Below are 19937 nucleotides of genomic sequence, written 5' to 3' on the forward strand. Positions count from 1 at the left end.
CTCCAAATCCCCCTCATGTTGATTTGTTTCCTCACTCTAAGAGGAGCAGAGCAGAAACCAGGAGAGAAGATTAATTATGACCTTCTCTTCTCTTCAACTCCGCTGTGTTTGTTTTCATAAGTTAAGCTCAAACCCTCTCCTGACTCTGTTGTTGATCACTCTGGCGCTTAGCTTCACTGATTCCTTTAAGGTTAACATTTCTGGAAGATTGCTCCTTAACAACAAAGTCTGATGTTTGGTGTCAGTAAGTTTACACTAACCATGTTCAGCCACGCATTCTTCCAGAGTTTCAGTTTTTAGGTTACCATTAAAATTATCTAATCAGGTTGTTTTGTTGATTTTATTGTTGTTATTTTCAACTGTATTTGAGAATTTCCTTTCCAAAATATAAATTTCAATGCAAATTTTAACGACTTCTAAAAAGTAATATTTTGTGTTTTCAGGAAGAGCCACTGGTCGTTTTGGGGAACTCTGCCTCCACCTAGTGGTTGATCTGCATCATTACAACTTAATCTAGTTAAACTGAGCCTTCTCTGTTCTTCATTTCCCGAAACCATTGGTGCTATAGTGGGAATGAGTTCACAGAGTATGGGAGCTTTCCTGTCTACTCATGGACTCCATTTTTCAATTCTGAATGAATACTGAGTATTTCCTGCTCAAACTTTACAGTAAAATATTTGACGGGATTGTTAATTGTCTCGGGGAAAAGAAAACTGTTTGAAAAATGAACATCTCCAACTCGTTTAGGCGTGACGTCTGTAAATGCGAAGAAAACGTAGCAGAAAACATTTATTTTTAGTTTAAGCTAAACTAATTTATTTCGAGCTAAAGCTAAGCTAAAAATAAATTCTGCGCTCAGTTTCGTTTTCATTTTACCTGAGGTGAGCCAGCTGATTAGCCCCGCCCCCTGCTGTTCAGAAACGTGCATAAGTTTTGTTTCTCATATTTCTGCTAGGTTTCGTTTCAGTCAGCTGAGCAACATAATAAACATCAGATGTTGTCCGGAAGAGGCTCACATGCGAGATGTTTTCTTGGGGAGAAGACTGTCAGCGAGGCTTCTGCCTCAAAGGAGACCCCATCACAGAAGAAGGAGTTCATTATTTAAATTTCGGTCATAATGTCACGGATCTATCAGCAGGTCGCAGCGTGCTGGCTTTCCTTAAATGTAACGGGAATGCATTCATTTTGCGCACTAATGAGAGCAAAGATGGAAACAGAGTAAGAGGAAAACAGAGTGAGTATCTGTGTTTTTTGTGTGTGTTTTTTTTTTTAGTATTTAAATGCGTTTCGAGTACACTAATGAAGTCTGTTCTTTTTGTCATTTCTGAGTTTTAGGCTGTTTTTATTCACTTATCAGTGGCAGTGTTTTGTATTTAGTTTAGGCTTTTAACGACATACTTGAATTTGTCACGGACTGATAATAGGATACGCTATAACTTTAAATACTTAAAAAAAAAAGAATGGGTGCATGATATTGTGATTCCGCCCCCTACTTTACAATCAGTGGCATCAATGGAGACCATGCCCATTCCTTTAAAATTTCCACTGCTCCACCAACCAATCTTGTATGCATAATGTTAATAAAAAATAAATTTAGGAGAGACAAAGACAAGATTTCATGAATTGCTATACATTTATTTATCTATTACTGACTTATCCCGCAGCATGATGCAACAATCACCATGCTAAAAAAGAGCTGACATCAGTCTGATGTCGTAATGAGTAAATTGTTACGTTAATCCAACGCATATGAATTATCTTTGTGTATTTGCAGAGTTTGTGAAGTGTAAGGAGAAGATTGAGGCAGTGAGCTGTGAAGATGACGTCGTGATGCTGCTGTCTGAGAAAGGCTCTGTTTTCTGCGTGGACACCACCCACACCCCGTACACACCCAGGTGAGAAAGCAAAGCAAGGTTACTATGCTGGCATACCAGCAGCTTCGATTCATGCTACAGGTCGTCTGATTCTTGTTAAGATTTGATTAAGATTTTTCTTTGACTTTCTTGCAGGACATTGGACTCTTTTTCTAGCATACCAGTTGTACAGGTTGCGTGTGGGAGCCGGCATTCAGTTGCTCTGACAAAAGGTTTTCAATATTTCTACATTGTCAATGTCAAATGATATTAACTTCAGTCTTCTAATATTTTCTTTTTATTGGTCTTTCCTTCATCACATTGACATAAGCAGCTGTTACTAAGCTTTAATTGTCTACTCATTTTTGCACCATAATCATGTTGCGATTTCAAGAGTCTTAAGATTAGTTAAGATGTTTAAGACATGACATGAGCAGTTCATGACGTAGTGATGTGGATTCAGTAGTCAATCCTGGTGATCTTCCTTCAGAGGGTCAGGTGTACACCTGGGGCCTGGACTCCAGGGGTCAGCTCGGACTGGGGAAGAGAAGTTCAGGAGCGAGATCACCTCAGCAAGTCCAATCCTTGTTGTCCGTCCCCGTGGTTCAGATCTCTGCAGGAGGAGACCAGAGCTTCGCCCTCTCCGTGTCCAGAGGCGTGTTCGGCTGGGGCAGAAACGACTGTGGACAGCTCGGACTAGGAGACACAAAAGGTGCTGTTGGAAATTATTTCATAGCTTTGTGACTTACAATAACATATTCAAATGTCTAATCTCATATTTTTTTCTTTAGACATGTATACACCAGCTTGTGTTCGTAGTTTGAATTTGAAGAAAGCAGGCGACATTTGCTGCGGAAAGGACCACACCGTCGTTTTGACTAAGGTTAAGCAACAAAATAAAAGCCTCTAATTTCTGCTCTTCACATTTGTTCTTATTTGAAGTGTTGCGTTAATGCTTGAAGAGCATTTGTGTGTTTTTATTTTTCAGCATGGGGCAGTGTTCACATTCGGTTCTGGTCAATATGGACAACTCGGACACAACTCCTTGCGAAATGAACTCCGGCCTCGACTTGTTGCTGAACTTTGGGGGGCAAAAGTTATCAAGATTGCATGTGGGAGGTAAATTACAGCTTGTTGTATCATAAACACTTTAAAGGAAAAATGTTGTCTTAAACCCACATTAAATTATTGTTTGAAAAGAGACAATAGATGTAGTAGTTTCAATTTATTTCTCCAATGCAAAATTACTCAGTCAGTCTCAAATATATCCCCACTAATATCTACTAAGTTGCATCTGGACTACACTTTTTTTCACCCTTTGACATGTTCCTGATCTAAATTTGGCCGACTGTTTGATGGCGTTATTTAAATAGCACAGATTATTGAGCATTGAATAAGTTGAATCATTTTGAGACTATCCTTTCATTCATACAGCTATTATCCAGTAGGACTGGTAGGAGAAAAAAAATGTCCCACTGCTTAACAATAATAATAAAAATCACCAGCATAGTGTTTACAATGTTTATGATGTTCTTTCAATCCAGGTATCACACATTAGTTTTGACACACAGCCAAAAAGTCTACTCCTTTGGTTGTGAAACTCAAGGTCAGCTGGGAAACAGAGAAGAAAGCAATCCATCTGTGCCTCTACCTGTTCGCCTACCTCCAGGTAACTTTATCTATAGAATTAAAATAAAAATCTAAATACTATGTTAACTTTATATAGTAATTTACTTCTTTACTAGTTTCAGATGCAGTTCATTCCAGAATTGGAACTATCTTTGCTGGAGAAAACTGTTCATTTGCAGCCTGCTCTTCTGATGAGGTACCTGTTGCATGTTAACAGAGAGATTAACATGCAACAGGATCAGTCACCTCACCTCACTTTTGTTTTTTCTTATCTAAAGCACGTTAGCATAAATTCAGACACTAACACAGTCAGCAAAGCAACTCAGCATGGTTTAGAAGATTTGGTTGATAACTGGACGTCTAAATGTGATGCAAAGTCACGGAAAAAGATTAAGCAGTGAGTATTTACCACTAACAGACCACTTAATAACATGACGTCAATTTCTGTTACTCTAAATAAAAACTACTGAGACTTTTATTCTTCTTCTCTTCAGGGAAATCCACAGGACATTTTCATCTGCATCCTGTTTGAACAAAAGCTTCCTTGAAGAAGGGTAAAGATGCAACTGTTGACATTTTTGTAACTTGAAAGGCAAAACATCCCATTTTCTTTTAGCTCACTTATATTCTAATTCAAATGGACATAACAAAAATTGTATTACTTCTATTAATCTTCAATAAATGTATGTTTATTTTTCAGTATAATGGATGTCTTAAAATAGACCAGTTATTCAATTATTGAAATACCGCTTATTTCAGTCTAGTAATTGATGCTGACTCTCTTTACTTTTCTACTCAGAAAAAATAAACATTTTAAAACCTCATCAAAGTACCACGGTCTGAACCTGAAACTGGCTCGACTGCATTTTAAAAAACTGGTGAAGACAGAAGATGTCTGGATAGAGGTTTGTCTTTCTTCCTGTCCAATTTTTTTTTTCAGACAACTACATGATAACTTGTTTTATATACTTCCATTTGTTTTTTCCTTTAATCCACTGTGTGTATTTATCTGTCAGGTTGAAGCATCCGTTCTGCGTTTGCTTCCTCTCCTTGATAAGAACCCAGTAGGAGTGGAGAGTCTGAGGATATTTCTGCTCCTCAATGAGCTTCTTCATGTCCTCCAGAAGCACAGAAAGCAGCAGCGCAGCAAGTTAGCTGAGATGGTCGCTACTGCTGTAACAAGTCTGTCAAGGGAAAGCCTCAAGGTTTTAGGTACTGTTACCTAGTTTAGCTGAAATTACTTTGGCAAGTAATTAAAGCTCTGTTTGGTAAACATTAATGTTGTTACGGAGTGAAGCTTCTTCAAACAAAACGGAGGCTTGTATGTCTTTTACTGAACCTTTCTGTTCAGTTCTTTATTGAAGAGAGAAAACAGCGACAGCTGATAACGGCAACAGCTGTTCGTAACCAAGACAACCAAAATATCAACAAAGCAAGATAGTGACAAAACAGAACTAGATACTTAAGCATTCTTCAAAATAAAAGACTTCTTCTATTCAAATAAATCATGTCTTGCACTTAAATATATTTCACTTCATCCTTGTAATTATATACAATCATGTTCAATTCAATTAATAATAATCATGTAATCTATGCTTAACATCTAATTGGAAATCAGTCACTTATCATACTGAACAACATATAAGTGTAAAAAAGTCACAACAAATGTTGTTATCTCTAGGTGAGTGGTGGTCCTCGCTGTCGTCATCCACCATGGAGCGATTTGTCAGCGTGTGGAGGAAAGCTCTCTGTGTGATCTTGTCTGCTGAGGATGCTCCTCGCAGTGACGGTGTCAGGAACCTGCTTCAAGTTCTTCAGTATATGTACAATGTTAGTATCATAATTTGAAACAGGACTGACATGTTTGTTTGTTAATGATAATTAAGGTCTTGTCCGTGTCTTCCTGACAGGTTAACAGCAGGATGTCTGAGTCTCAAAGGCTGCCAGAAAGTGATTTTTATGTGATGATCGACCAAACGTTTCTCCTCGGAGAACTGCAAATCTGGCGTTTAAAATCAAAACGCAGGGTAAGAAAGTTTCTGTCAGATTTAACATCCTGTTTGTAAAAACACTGAATAACTAGTAACTCGAAGATCATATTGTGCTTTTTACCTTTTTAGTATGTGCGTGATGAGCCACTTGTTCTGTGCAACTTCCCGATTGTCATGGATCTGCAAACAAAGACAATGGTTTTTGGCATGAATACTGACCTCACCTGGGTAACTGCTGTTTTATTATAATGTATTACACTTTGTGAATCAAGTTGCTGTAATAAATTAGCTTTTCAATAATAATTTAATTTATTGCATGACTCTGCATATGGGTGTATGCATATACACATCTGTATATGCTTTGTATATATGCAGTTGAAAACCACAAGTTTATGTACTCCAGATAATAAAAAAAAACACATACACCTTTTTGAGAAACTACAATACCACAAAACTTTGCTTCTCTATTTATGTTCTGTGTTTACTGAGCTTGCAATCTGTGCCCTAAATTTGTGTACTTATATTGGATCTCTTTTTCTTAACAGCAGGAGTTCTTGTTGAGTTTTTTGGAGCAGGTGTTTATGGAAATGTTTCTGGGCTTTGGGTGGTGTTACCCTAACCCTCCTTTCTTGCAACTGAACCTAAACCGAGCATCTGTGTTAAACGACACATTCAAAATGCTGGCTAAGGTTGATCAGGAAGACTACAAGAGAAAACTTGTGGTACAAGACTGAAAGCTTGTTAAGCATAATTGAGTTATTAACTGCTTTTGTGGAGTGTGAGAAGAAATCTTATTGGTACCCTTTGGCATTCCAGGTGTTTTTTGATGAGAACTATGAAATTGATCATGTCTACGTAAAAGACTTTTTCCATGAAGTCTTTCATGAGTTGATGTCTACTGAGTCTGAGATGTTCACATTCAATGACTCCAAAACACTGGCGTGGTTCTCCTCTAAAGTAAGTTTTGTAGGAAAATGTTGTAAGACTTTCTAATTTTAAGCTTAGTTAGTTCTTTTTTTTATTTTTATTTTTTTTAATTAATGATCTAACCCACCAATATCAGGCTTCACAGGAGGACCAGCGTTTCTACCTGTTTGGGGTTCTGTGTGGACTGGCTTTGTACAACAAGGTGATCGTTTACTTACCCTTCCCACTGGTGCTGTTCAAAAAGTTGCTTGGAGCGAGGCCTTCACTGGACGATTTGAAAGAATTCAGTCCAAGTTATGGCAAGTAGGTAGAATTTATAAATGGTTTTAAATAATAAAAAAATATTTATCATTAAATGTATCTTTGTGTTGTTTTCTTTGAGGGGTCTGCAATCCATCCTGGACACAGAAGAAGACCCAGATGAGATGTATTTTACAGTGAGTATTGAAGTGAAAAGAAATGTCACCATCCATTTTAGGTCTTTGATATCTAACAGTTTTTAACATAGAGAAAAGTAACACCAGCATTTCCTTTCCTTAAAGATCCCATGGGATGGAACTGAGATTGATCTTGATCCGGAAAATCCTGACAAGCAAGTTACCAGCAAAAACAAGTAGGACATGATTTCATTATTTCTGAGGGGTTTTTTTATGAGTCGTTCCTAAAGATTCAATTTGTTCTCATTTATTTAATTAAATTATAAATATATTCGAGTTTTCCACAAAAAAGGCAATTTTGAAAAAAAAAATTTAGCCGGAAATGAAACCTTATAAATCAACTGAAGAATAACACATAGATGCTCCATACTCTGGTGTCTCCATTAAATACCTCAATGGACATGATCCTACTTCTTCTTCAAATCCATAAAACACATGTAGGTTGGGCAACCAAAGTCTAACGACCACATAGATATTTATTTAGATCTGGTTCACTTACACAGCTGAAATAAATCCACACCAGACGTTCGGAATCCAATATTTGATCATTAGTCGTAAACTGTTATTAAAAATAGTAAGCAATTAAATTTCTGTTATAATATGTGTCTGACCCATGTTTGTGAATGACAATTTTCATCAACTCAACAGGAGAGAGTTTGTTGACGCCTTTGTGAACTATGTCTTCAACACATCAGTGGAAGTTGTGTTTTATGAGTTCAAGCGAGGTTTCTTCCAAGTTTGTGACTGGGATTTGGTGAAACTTTTTACACCAAAGGAACTGCAAGAAATCCTAGTTGGAAAAGATTTCTATGACTGGGGGAAGCTGAAACAGGTACTTTCTTTGTGATAGATTGTATTCTGAGCTGTTTGAATTATCGCTGACGCCAGGTATTGGTCTTTTAAGAACACAGTTTATGAGGGCGAGTACAATGCCGACCACTCCGTCATACGGATGTTTTGGGAAGTTTTTGATGAGCTAACGGAGAATCAGAAGAACAGCTTTCTGTGTGAGTATGAAATTAGATTGTTTCCAACATTATTTAGAAAAAGCACAACCAGAAAAACTATTCGTCCTGAGAAAACACTTCAATTATGAAAACTTAGAAGCAAAAAAAAAAGATACGGGAAACGAGTCGAGGACTAAGGTCTCCATATGTGGGTTGTGCTTAACCCCTGCGCCACCACAGCACACCCCAACTCAATGTAATTTCTGATACAATCCTTGCTTGTTTGTTGAAGCTGAATTACGGCAGTACAAAGGACAGAATATTATGGCATCAACAAAGTTTGGATTTCGTTTATTGATGGCCAGATGAACAAATATGCCACTTACTATTACTTTGTCTGTGCAAAAGTGACAAAAAAAAACATCTAAAGTTAATACTTCTTTGTAGAAAGTTTCCGTAAAAGCTGATTTATTCCTGCTGTGTAGCTCACATCCACTGATAACCTCTTTTACCTCCCTCAGGGTTCGTCACTGGATTTGAACGGGTGCCGATCCTCGGCTTGGACAAGATAAAGATGAATATCAAAGTTAAACCCTTGCAGGATGACCAGTATTATCCTGAGACACAAACGTGTTTCTCCACCCTGGAACTGCCGCTGTATTCAACCAAAGGCATCATGCAAGCCAAGCTGACCGAAGCTCTTAGCAACAAAAGGATCAGTCAGTGTGTTTGATTCAGGATGAATCCCTGACTGGGTCTTTACTCACGGACACAGCACTTCCCTAACGATGAAAACTGTGTGTATATAAAGAAAAACAGATTTTAAACTAAAACAGTTTTAATCAAAACCTGCAAAGAAGTTGTTACTGTCATGTTTTGTAACTCATTGTTACACTTTAGTTTACTGAGACGTTAAAATAATCATCAGACTGATGTGGAATAAGTGAGATTTTAAAAATATTCTTTCAAATAAATATGTCATGTAACCAGAGGACTGTAGTTTTTCCTTCAGTCTGATGATAATGATAAAGGGACATTTTCTTCATTTATTTTGTTTCCTTGCTATTAAATAATTTAAGTTAAAAATCAACTTTGTGAACTATAAACTGAAAAGTGTGGGCCGAAGGATGGTCTGATTTACTTATGCTCTTTATTTTTTCCAATTATCTCTATAAAGATCTGTATATTTCTTTAATAAAATCAACGAATAAAACTTGAGATTTAATTCTAAAATTGTGTTTGCTTGTGCACGTTTCACAAAATGACAAATTCTGTTTTATATTTATTTACATATTTATGAAAGATTCACATGATTATGAACACATTTTGTTTCTGCAATGGTTTAAATACGTGCGTGCGTTCACACTGCAGCCTGAAGTGACCCAATTCCGAATTTTTTGCCGGGGCCATTCACACTGCCAGTAAATGCGACCTTCTGCAGTCTGAACTGGCAAACGACCTGAAAGTGTCCCGCATGCACACTAGAGGGCGCAATAGCGTCAGCGTTCTCGGTGTTCTGCCAACTGCCATAAAAAGAAGTGCTCAGTGTTTGCTGAAGTAAACATGGAGGCTAACGGTGGAGCTTAGCTTACATATTTGAAGTTGTTATCCGGCCGGAGCAGCATATTAACAACTTAATCCTCATTATAGTCCGTCATGGTTGTTGTTTTTCTTCCCGCTTGCGTGTATCAGGACGCAGAATATTGAGATTTGTTGAGAATCAGTGAAGTTCAGTTCGGATGAATGCGACCTAAGTGTTAGGTCGCATTTGAATCCGATACGTATCGGATATGGGTCACATTCGAAAAAGAATCCGACCTGTGCTGTTCACACTGCCATGAAAAAATCGGACACAGGTCGCATTACGTCAAAAAAAATCGAAATTGGGTCACTTCAGGCTGTGGTGTAAACACACCCTTATTAAAGCTTATTATGATTTAAAATAGCTTGTAATTGTATTAGAAGTATTTATTTGAAAATCCACTGCAGAGAGAAGATTTTTGCATTTCCATTAAAAATTAACATGAGGTGTACTTCAATCCACTTAAACAACGTGCTACCTTCAGTGAATCTTCCACTATTTGTTCATCTGTTTACGGTTACTGGCACCTAAAAAAAGTTTGGACATCAAACTTTTTGTCATGTGGGACAAAATCATCAAGTCAGATGTACTCGTGGATCAAATAAATATTTTTATTTAACTAAAAGCACAAATAATATCATGTTTGAATATCAACACAGACCATACAAAATACATATTAAGACTGAGTACTATTGACTTTGATACAACAGCTTTAGCATTCAGATTAAAATATTTTAAATAACTCAAAATAAAATTTTAAGATTTAAAGAAACTGGCAGCCGTACTGCAATCACCTTTATTGTATGATGACTCTGTTCATACCTAAATGTTCATACCATTTCGACATACAAGGGTTAAATTATGGATCCAAAACTTTAAAAATGATTATTTATGTTTGCCTTATTTAATGAAAGTCCACCAGTTTCTAAAGTAGCCTATTTCTAAAGTATTTTGGGACCAATTAAAACATGTTATTCTGTTCTCAACAATCAGAACAAGGCTTATGTCGTTTTTTTTCTTCAGCCAAATTTACTAAAAGTAGATTTGAGTGCACCAAAGTTTGCCTCTCAGTAAAAATCCCTGTATATGTTTCTATTTACTAGGAAATTCAAAGTATGCAGAAAGTGCAGTTCTTACTTCAATACTTGAAGGTTTCACTTTCGTTTACCTTCTCTACGGAGATAGCTTCTCTGACTGTAGGCGTGTCATTTTTTATCACGCGTCACAGTTTTGTTTTCCTTTCCTCGCGGTTGTTGGAAAGAGCAACAAGCCCAGTTTCGTTTTTCTTACAGCCGAGTCATTAAAAGGACCCGCTGTAAACGAATCACAGCCTCATTCACCAACATGTTTTCGTGGGGAGAGGACTACCGGCAGAGCTTTCGCCAGAAAAAGGGCTCAAATGTCCCAACTTCAGATCGAGTTCACTTTCTAAACGTCAGCTTCCACATCAGGGACCTTTCTGCTGCTCGCAATGTTCTCGCTTTCGTCAAAGATGCTGGAGAGGCGTCTATTATCCGCACACAGGAGAGCGCAGATGGGAGAAGAGGGAAACAAAGTGAGTCGTAATCCTTTACAGTGACCGGACGAGAGAAAGTTTCATGTTTGCACTCATGTGCTGTTGCTAAATTTGCAGAGTTTGTTGACTGCGGTGAGAAGATCCGGGCTGTTAGCTGTGGAGATGATGTTGTCACGCTGCTCTCTGATGGAGGTAAAGTCTTCTGCTTGGACCCAAAAGTCACTCCGTTCACTCCCAGGTAACAGGGAACTCAAAGCCACGTTTTATTTTTACTGCGATGATCTTGGAACGTGTTTGTAAATGGGGTTGTATTTTATCAGACCTCCACCAGCGCTGTCCGGCGTCATAGTGACCCAGATTGCCTGTGGGAGCCATCATACTGTTGCTCTCACCAAAGGTACTGTTAACTCGCAGTCTGCTCTATTTCAATAGTTGGTTAGAAACATGAGATAATGTAGATTTATTAATCATTTGTTAGGATAATTAGTCAATTATTAAAGTGTGGTTTTGTGGAATAGTTATTAGTGGTCAGTATCTGAAACAGATTGATTTTTTTAAGTTGAGTTTTACATTAAAAAAAGGGGGTAATCAGGCTCTTCCTGGCTGGCACCAATTTTTGGTTTACTTTGAGATCTGACCTCTGGTTAATCCCTCTTGCAGCAGCCAAGAAGAAGAAAAACAACTCAATGGGTGATGTTTTTTCCACAGATGATCAAGTGTACACATGGGGAAAGGACTCCAGGGGTCAGCTGGGACTGGGTGGGAGTCATTCTGGAGCCGGCTCACCTCAACACATTAGATCTCTGTCCGCCATCCCGGTGGTTCGCATCTCTGCGGGAGGAGAGCACAGCTTTGCTCTCACCGTGTCCGGAGGCGTGTTTGGCTGGGGCAGAAATGACTGTGGTCAGCTCGGACTGGGAGACACTGAAGGTGAGGCACAGATACATTACTACCCTCTGCTTCTGTTCAGACCAGTGGCACGCTGTGTGGCTGATGACTGGTCAGCCACTGACTGCTGTGGAGTCAGATATACAAATATATGAACCTTATTTAAAGTAAGGCCTTACTTAAAAAATTTTATTTGCTTAATAGCTTTTAATTATGTTGTAATTATACATTTAACATTTAAAAGTCTGACTGCTTCCACAGAGGAGAGTTTTCCTAGTCTGGATGTTTAATTCAATCACCTGTCAGCCAGTCTGTCAGGCTCAGCACTGCCACCTACGTGAGGCATGGTACTCTCTGCCTCACGCTGCATTTTCCCTGTGATTTTTCTTTGCGAAAGACAAAAATATTTAACCCACATTACTAGACAGACTTAAATAAAATAAGTCTGAAAATAAAAAAGTCTGAATGTCACAATGTGTAATGTGTAATTAAATGTGTATTTTGCAAATATAAAGACAGCAATAGGCATTAGACAGCACAACCAGGTGAGACGCAGCTCATCGCTGCCTTATGGTTAAAATCATAAGGCAACGATTTCAACCATAAGAATATTTAAATTATACAGAAAACAAATTTGAACCCTCCCGACTCCACTAAGGGACAAGGGTGAAAGAAAATGGATGGATGGATGGAGAAAACAAATTTGTAGAAGTGTAAAAATAGATTTACTCTTACTTGTGATGATGAATGTGAGGAAGAGTCTCACCTTCATCCCCCCGACTGCATGCCGCTGGTTCAGACTGGTATGCTCTAATAAAGTGTCCGACATTATTTTACTGCAACTCAAAGTATTTGTTTTGTATTTCATACAGATAGAAACACACCAGTGCTGGTCAATTATCTGAACACGAAGAAAGTCGCTCATATTTCCTGTGGACAGAAACACACTGTTGCTCTGACAAAGGTCAGTGATCCTAAAGTCTTGTTTCAGATTTCACAGAAATTGAAACTTTTATTGCCGACATGAGAAGTGAGACTAATCAATGTGGTTTCCTGGTTTTTCAGGACGGTGCCGTGTTTACGTTTGGCTCCGGCCAACACGGACAGCTTGGACACAACTCATTAGAAAATGAGCTCCGTCCTCGGCTTGTTGCAGAGCTCTGGGGGGCAAAGGTCACCACAACCGCATGTGGGAGGTACTTTAGCATACTTTTATAAGCTTATTGTGACCTCATGTGCACAGTGAGATATTTTCTGGCTGTTTTTTTTTCCAAACAGATCTACCTTATAGTGACGTGACTTAAAGCAAGACTTATACTACAAAAAAACTTTTGTTAGTTTTAATTAGGAAATTGTCTTTCATTACTCCATCCACTTTCTGCTGTGCGTCCCTAGCAGTGGTAGTGAAACAGACTATCTGCATGATGCTTCACATGTAGTAGAGTCTACAGGCCTTACCTTAATCCCCCCAATACATTTTTCTTGTCACCATGAACAAACACCTCTAAACGTCATTATGACCATAAATTGTTTTTCTAGATGGGTTTTGGTTTGTCCATGTTGGGCATTACACTCAGTCCATGGTGACTTTGAGGCTCCAGGATCTCCCACTTTACCATCAGTTTATCCAACCTCAATTGTTCCTAAACATCCAAAGTATTCTCTGTTTTATTAGGGCCGACAGTTTATGGACAAATGGTTGAAACGTTGACAGAATTGTGTGTTTCAATGGGAAAGCTCTCCCAGACAGATCAAAACTGGATTTGTAATGAAAAAGCCAAGAAACATTAAGCTTCTGGAATGATCTCCTCAAATCCCTGACCTCAACTGAGTTGAAAATATGCCTAAAAGCCAGATTTGTACCAGGAAACCAAGCAGTTTAAATGTAGCCCACTAATTCTGCCAAAAAGAGTGATAAAAAAAATGCAATCAGAATTACATCAAGATGAAATAATCTTTGATTTTTTGTGCTGGATCAGTCTGTATTTGAAACAAAAGCACATACAAGAGGGTGCATTAAAATTATGTAAATGATACTGTAGGTTTGTAATTATTAACCAAACTGCTTTTACTCTTCCAGGTATCACACCTTGGTGCTGACAGACCGGATGAAGGCGTACTCCTTTGGTTGTAATGACCATCAGCAGCTGGGACGTGACGAGGAGAGTCATCCGTCTGTCCCACTACCTGTCCAAATACCTCTCTGTAAGTCCTGACAGTTTGTACTAAGGTAAAGGTACAAAAAAATGAATTATTGAAGAAACTTTACATTTATTTAAATTCCATCTACAGTGTTGGCAGCAGTAAGTCTCACTCTATGAACTAAAACTTATTTTCAATGAAAGCTGACTGTACCTTTACAGATTATAAATGCATTTTGCACTTCCACTGATAAAGAGTACATTGTAAATTTGTCAACCCAAAAGTTTTATATTTTTTTTAACCTTTACAAATTTTATTTAACCATATTAAAAACCCATTGAGATTAAAACACTATTTTTCAAGAGAGTACAGGCCAAGACGCAGCAATAAATACAACACAGAAAAATAGTTAAACTCTAACTGAGATAAGGAAACTTTATGTGTGGTCCAGGAACAATGTTACCAACAAAATAGCCATCTTATTTCAAACATAATATATTGCATGAAGATAAGGAAGATTGTTCCTGCAATCTATTAAATATCACTCTCTTAATAACCGAGGAAAGTAATGTCACATATTTAAATAACATTTATTATTTCTCTGTAGGTTCCACAAACGGTCACCGGATTGAAAACATCTTTGCTGGAGCAGATTGTTCGTTTGCAACCTGGAGACCTACAGAGGTAACACCACAAATTCTTGAAAGTTTAGCAATATCTTCATCCTTTTATGTCAACACATAATCTTTTGTCCTGTTTTGTTTCCAGGATGGATTGAACTCAAAGATCAACTTAACACAACAGCCCATTGAAAAACTGGTGGCTCAATGGACCTCTGAATGTGATGCACAGTTGGGGCAAGCGGCAAAACGGTAAGAATAATCCAGTTCATGTCATTACCAGATGTTTACTTGCCAAGTATGTTATTATGATTGAGTAATCTTTAATTTTTTTGCATTGTGTAATTTTGCTAATGACCTCTTAACACCTTTACAGGGAAATTCATAGAACATTTTCCTCTCCTTCAATTGTGAATCGAAGTTTCCTTGAACAGAGGTACATACAGACTTTCAAGTTTTAATCTGAATTTCTTTGTATCTGTTCCTGTTTTAAATTAGATATTTTTAAAAATCATTTTAGCAAAGATAAGCATTTCCAGACCTCATCAAACTACCCTGGTTTGGATTTATCGTTGGCCAAAAGAGTGTTTAAAAACCTGCTAACTAAGGATGTTCTTCGAACCGAGGTTTGACTACAAAATAAAAACATGCACGTTTTATTTTACGATCTGATTTAGTGATGGAAGATGACTTTTTAAACCCAGGTTCTTGTTTTGCTCCAACAGGTGGAAAAGGCTGTGCTGCTGTTGCTTCCTCGTCTTGACAACAGACCGGTGGGAGTGGAGGGTTTGAGGGTCTTCCTGGTTCTGACTGAGCTTCTTCATGTGACTCAGAAACATCGTCAGCCACAGCTGGCTGAGGAAATCACTGCTGCCTTCCAAAAACTTTCTCCTGAGAGCCTCCGGATTATAGGTACAGTGAAACGGGCCTCTAATAAAAGTTAAATCCAGTATTGGACCGACTCTCATCAATGCTGTCCTCCTCAGGAGACTGGTGGTATTCACTGTCATCCTCTACCATGACGAGACATGTAAGCGTATGGAAGGCGGCCCTCTCATGGCGAGTTTCTCGCATCTCAATAAAGAGTATCCTGCTGATCCTCCAGAATCTGTACAACGTTAGTATCAACTTCACATCACATTTAATCTCATTTTCATTTTGGCAAAAAAGTACATAATCTCTACCCATGCCTACTCTTTCTGACGCTGCACATGTTTGTCTAATTTAAAGGCCAACAGGAAGAAAATCCCTGAAAAGACATTTTGTGTGGAGTTTAATCCAACATTTCTTCAAGAAGATCTGCAGCTCTGGCGTAGAATGTCACTAAACGGGGTAAATAATTAGAGGTTAATTTCTATATTTATTTTCATGTATTCAACAAAATAGTAAAGAGATATGTATATATATATATATTATTAAGGCAGTCATGTTAATAATCTGAATAAAATTTGTTTTTATTATTGTCATTATTTCCTCAGATGGGGGATAATCAACCCCTCTTGCTCTGTGATTTTCCATTTCTTATGGATCTGAAGTCAAAGAAAATGGTTTTTGACACCAACACTGCTTGTTCTCAGGTGAATAAGCATCGGCATCAAACATTAACAGTAATACAAATATAAAGTTGTACTTTTCCTTAAAAAAGTGAGTGTTGGTACAAGATTAACAGTCTGAAGTAGTCACAAAATGAAGCTTGAAAACAAATGTCTTTCAAAGTTATTTATTTTGCTTTTATTTGAAACTCAAAATTGTTCCTTAGGCGGAGCTTCAGAAGGTTTTTGTTCCTCCCTTTGGATGGATTCCCCAGTCAAATCTTTATTTTGAACTCAACCTGAGCCGAGCTTCTCTTTTGGAGGAAGCTTTTGTTCAGCTGGCCTCTGCTCGTCAAACTGACCTCAAGAAGCCACTCGTGGTGAGTGTTTAGTTTTTACTATCAATGCTAAAGCTCAGCAAGGCCACCTTGTCCTCTAAACATTTGTAAAATGTGTATTTCTCAGGTGCACCTTGATGGAGACTCAAAGATCACACGGGTCTATAGATTAGATTTCTTTCATCACATCAACATAGTTAAAGAAAAAAGAGAGATGTTCATGTTGAACGAGTCTAAAACACTAGCTTGGTTCTCCTCCAGAGTAAGAAGACGTTCTCATTCATCTTTAAAATGCTTCCTTTCCCACTAGAGACAGACTTAATATTGTTTGTATTTTATTAATGCAGGCAGCAGAGAGCGACCAGCAAAACTTCCACCTGTTTGGGATTCTGTGTGGACTGGCCTTGTACAACAACAACTTCCTACAATTGCCCTTCCCACTGGTTCTGTTCAAAAAGCTGCTCGACATTGAACCAACTCTGGAAGATATGATGGAGTTCAGCCCAGGAGGGTGAGAAAGTATTAAAATTTCACTAAAAGTCTAGACAAAATTGTAGCTGCTAGATGATTCAATAACTTATTTGTTTTGGCTCTTTTTGAAGGTGTCTGCGGTACATATTGGACTACGAAGACAACCTGGAAGACCTGGACATCACCTTCGAGGTTGGTGATAATCTTAATTATTCCCTTCAGAGTTTTTCATGCGATTTTGCAAACTTCTTCATTCCTTACTTTCAGATTAACTGGGATGAGAAAGATGTTGACCTTGATCCTAGTAATCCAGGAAAGCTGGTCACAAACCAAAATAAGTAAGCCACTCAAACCAAAAAGCTCTCATTGTTAATTCAGTTAGAGAGGTTGGCTGATTTCGAATGTCTTTCTCCCAAACAGGAAAGAGTTTGTGGATGCCTACGTGAATTATGCCTTCAACACGTCAGTGGAGGGCGTGTTTCAGGAGTTCAAGCGCGGTTTCTTCCTGGTGTGTGACCAGAAGCTGGTGAAGCTTTTTAGACCAGAGGAGCTGCAGGGAGTCTTAGCGGGTGGAGACATCTATAACTGGGTGAAGCTCAAACAGGTACACTCAGCTTACTTTTTCCACTGCTACGTTCTTTGAAATTGCTGCAATAAAACTCATAACTCTGTTTTACTCTACACAGAACACACAGTATGATTTGTTCAGTGACAAACACCCAACCATACAGATGTTTTGGGAAGTTTTTGATGAACTTACAGAAGAACAGAAAAAAGATTTTATTTGTAAGTAACCTTCTAGGTTCTTTTTCTTGTCTAAAAGTTTTGACATAAGACAATCACTGGCAGACAAAGAGTTATCGATTCTTTTAAATTCAATTGAGTTTATTTATATTGCTGTAAATTGCAGCAAACAGTCTTCAGGGATCTTTAAAAAATACATTTAAAATCAGTTCCACTCATATTTAGTAGAAAATAGCAATGATAAGCTTTTCTGTTCAATAAACCAGAATGCTGCTTTGAAACTCCACTTTGTTGTGCTTACTCACCTTTAGTAACACAAACACAGCTACTCCACGCTTTGTGTGCAAGGGTTTCATGTGATTAGACCCAGGCATCCTTATATACTGTTTACAGCTCCGCTGCACAGAAAAACCTCTCACTTTCCTCCTTTCATGCAGCTGATAAAAATGCTGATGAGGGTTTCATTCTTCCCAGGCAGAAATAATACCAAGATCAGCTGACTTCAGAGTTTAGTGTCCAGTGTTAGTGTTGTGTATAGGAAACGCAGTGAAAGTGGCAGGGAAAAGCTATTTAGCCCCACTTCCAATGGTTTGTATCTCATTAAACCAGTGGCGTGTATATTATTTTTGAACATGTGTCTTTGTAGTTTGAACACATTTGTCATGAAATCATAAAAATGTGATTATTTGATTGTCTTTTGAGTGGATTTTTTCTTTTTGTCTTCCTCAGTGTTTCTGACTGGGTCTCGGAAAGTCCCTGTTCTTGGCATGGACCAGATCAGGATGAAAATAAGAATAAAACAAATCGAGAGTGGCTCCCATGATGAACATTTCCCAGAGTCATTGACGTGTCACTCTATCCTTGAATTGCCGTTGTACTCGACCAAAGAGATCATGCAGGAAAGACTGACGGAGGCCCTGGAACCAGAGAGAGGATTCAGGACATGAATCTATTAACATCTCGCACACTAACTCACACACTAACTCAGGAAAATACATTGCAGTGCACTGAAAATATGCTATTAAAATGAAGTGAAAGCACTTAAAATATATATCTCTTATATATTTATACTAAACAAATGACCTTTTTTTTTTGTCTGATCTACTGCAGTTAGTAATTTTATTTGCTCAAGGCTTTGCTAAATAAAGTATTTTATTATTATGTGATATGCAGACATGTATTTCCTTACATGTTTACATTTTTGGGTTGTCACTTGTTATTCTTAGTGTTGTTTCTGATGTGACTTTGTTCCCTGTCTGTTTAAACAAAGGGTAAAGAAGATCATTATTTTTTTTTATGAAACATTGACCAACATATTTGATGTGTATGATTTTGGTGAAGGCACTCATAAAAATGCAATGTTTGTTCAATTGTTGACTGTATGGGGTTTTCTTTATAACTTTGTAATTTAGTATTTTTGATATGTAAAGCTGCTGAAATGAAACACAAATCCACCTGACTTGACTTGACTTAAACTATTTATATTATCACTGAAATATGCCTTAAGTGAATATTAGCCACCATGGCTACTCAGTGGCTGGGAGTCTGGTGATGATTTTATGTTTTAGAAATTGTAATAATTGCTTATTCTTTGTGATTTGTGACTTTCACATTTGTAACTGTATAATAAGCTACAATGTAGTTGGAAATAATTAAAGACTGGTGGTTATTGGGGGGAAAATGGGATTTGGTTTGAGAAAAATATTGTCATCAATGCAGCTTGCTGGCTACATTCCTATAATGTATTTAATCAAACTAAAAAAATATAAACATATCAGTTTATATGTGTACAAATCAACTGAATGTCATGAAGTAAAACTAATCATTAAAGGTTACTGCTACTGTTTCTGTTATAGTTTCTGCAGAACATGAAGAAAATAAACAATGTGGTGGATGGAGCCAAATGTGTGAAAAAACGTTTAAGAGAAAGACTAAAATAAACTGTTTTCTCTTGACTTCTCTTGCTGGAGAGGACAATAAACCACTAGATGGCGCTGTTATTCTGCTGTTGAATATACCGTGAACGGAAACAAAGAACAGGGATGAGATCATCATTTCACACTGATGCAGCTTCAAAGTGTAACTTGCTTAAAATCTCCAACCTTCACGAATTGAGATGCATAATTTTAAATAAATGCAAAGAATTATTATCTTTTTGTAAATACTCAACAGCCCCTAATTTTATTTTTTTTAAAAATGCTACTGGAAATGTTACCAGATTTGCATAAAATACAAGGTGACAAGAGAGAAAGAAACTACAAAGCTTAGAGAATCAAAACAAATACCAAACAATTATTTGAGATAGAATTATTGTAAATTA

The 19937-nt window shown here is 37.6% G+C and overlaps 2 protein-coding genes across 2 annotated transcripts; both read left to right on the top strand.

Moving 5' to 3' along the window:
- Positions 1-369: 369 nt before the first annotated feature.
- On the top strand, positions 370-9002 carry LOC103466236 (putative E3 ubiquitin-protein ligase HERC4). Its single transcript, XM_008411684.2, has 23 exons — positions 370-1234; positions 1775-1895; positions 2010-2086; positions 2344-2565; positions 2645-2736; positions 2842-2972; positions 3398-3522; positions 3599-3678; positions 3761-3879; positions 3977-4036; positions 4282-4387; positions 4499-4694; positions 5164-5312; positions 5393-5509; positions 5603-5701; positions 6019-6195; positions 6290-6430; positions 6537-6703; positions 6783-6837; positions 6943-7013; positions 7486-7669; positions 7742-7844; positions 8306-9002. Exons 1-23 carry the CDS (start codon positions 1024-1026, stop codon positions 8515-8517), a joined length of 3015 nt encoding a protein of 1004 aa, XP_008409906.2. The 5' UTR covers positions 370-1023; the 3' UTR covers positions 8518-9002.
- A 1597-nt stretch (positions 9003-10599) lies between these two features.
- Positions 10600-19391, top strand: LOC103466235 (putative E3 ubiquitin-protein ligase HERC3). The gene is made up of 23 exons (XM_008411683.3): positions 10600-10921; positions 11000-11120; positions 11203-11279; positions 11591-11812; positions 12643-12734; positions 12836-12966; positions 13851-13975; positions 14520-14596; positions 14681-14784; positions 14909-14968; positions 15053-15158; positions 15258-15444; positions 15519-15649; positions 15763-15864; positions 16011-16109; positions 16292-16444; positions 16530-16664; positions 16750-16913; positions 17005-17065; positions 17141-17211; positions 17294-17477; positions 17560-17659; positions 18347-19391. The coding sequence occupies exons 1-23, from the start codon at positions 10711-10713 to the stop codon at positions 18562-18564; spliced, it is 2931 nt and encodes a 976-aa protein (XP_008409905.1). The 5' UTR covers positions 10600-10710; the 3' UTR covers positions 18565-19391.
- The last annotated feature ends 546 nt before the right edge of the window (positions 19392-19937 follow it).

Source organism: Poecilia reticulata, chromosome 6, assembly GCF_904066995.2.
Source record: "Poecilia reticulata chromosome 6, P_reticulata-male-v2, whole genome shotgun sequence".
NCBI lineage: Eukaryota > Metazoa > Chordata > Actinopteri > Cyprinodontiformes > Poeciliidae > Poecilia > Poecilia reticulata.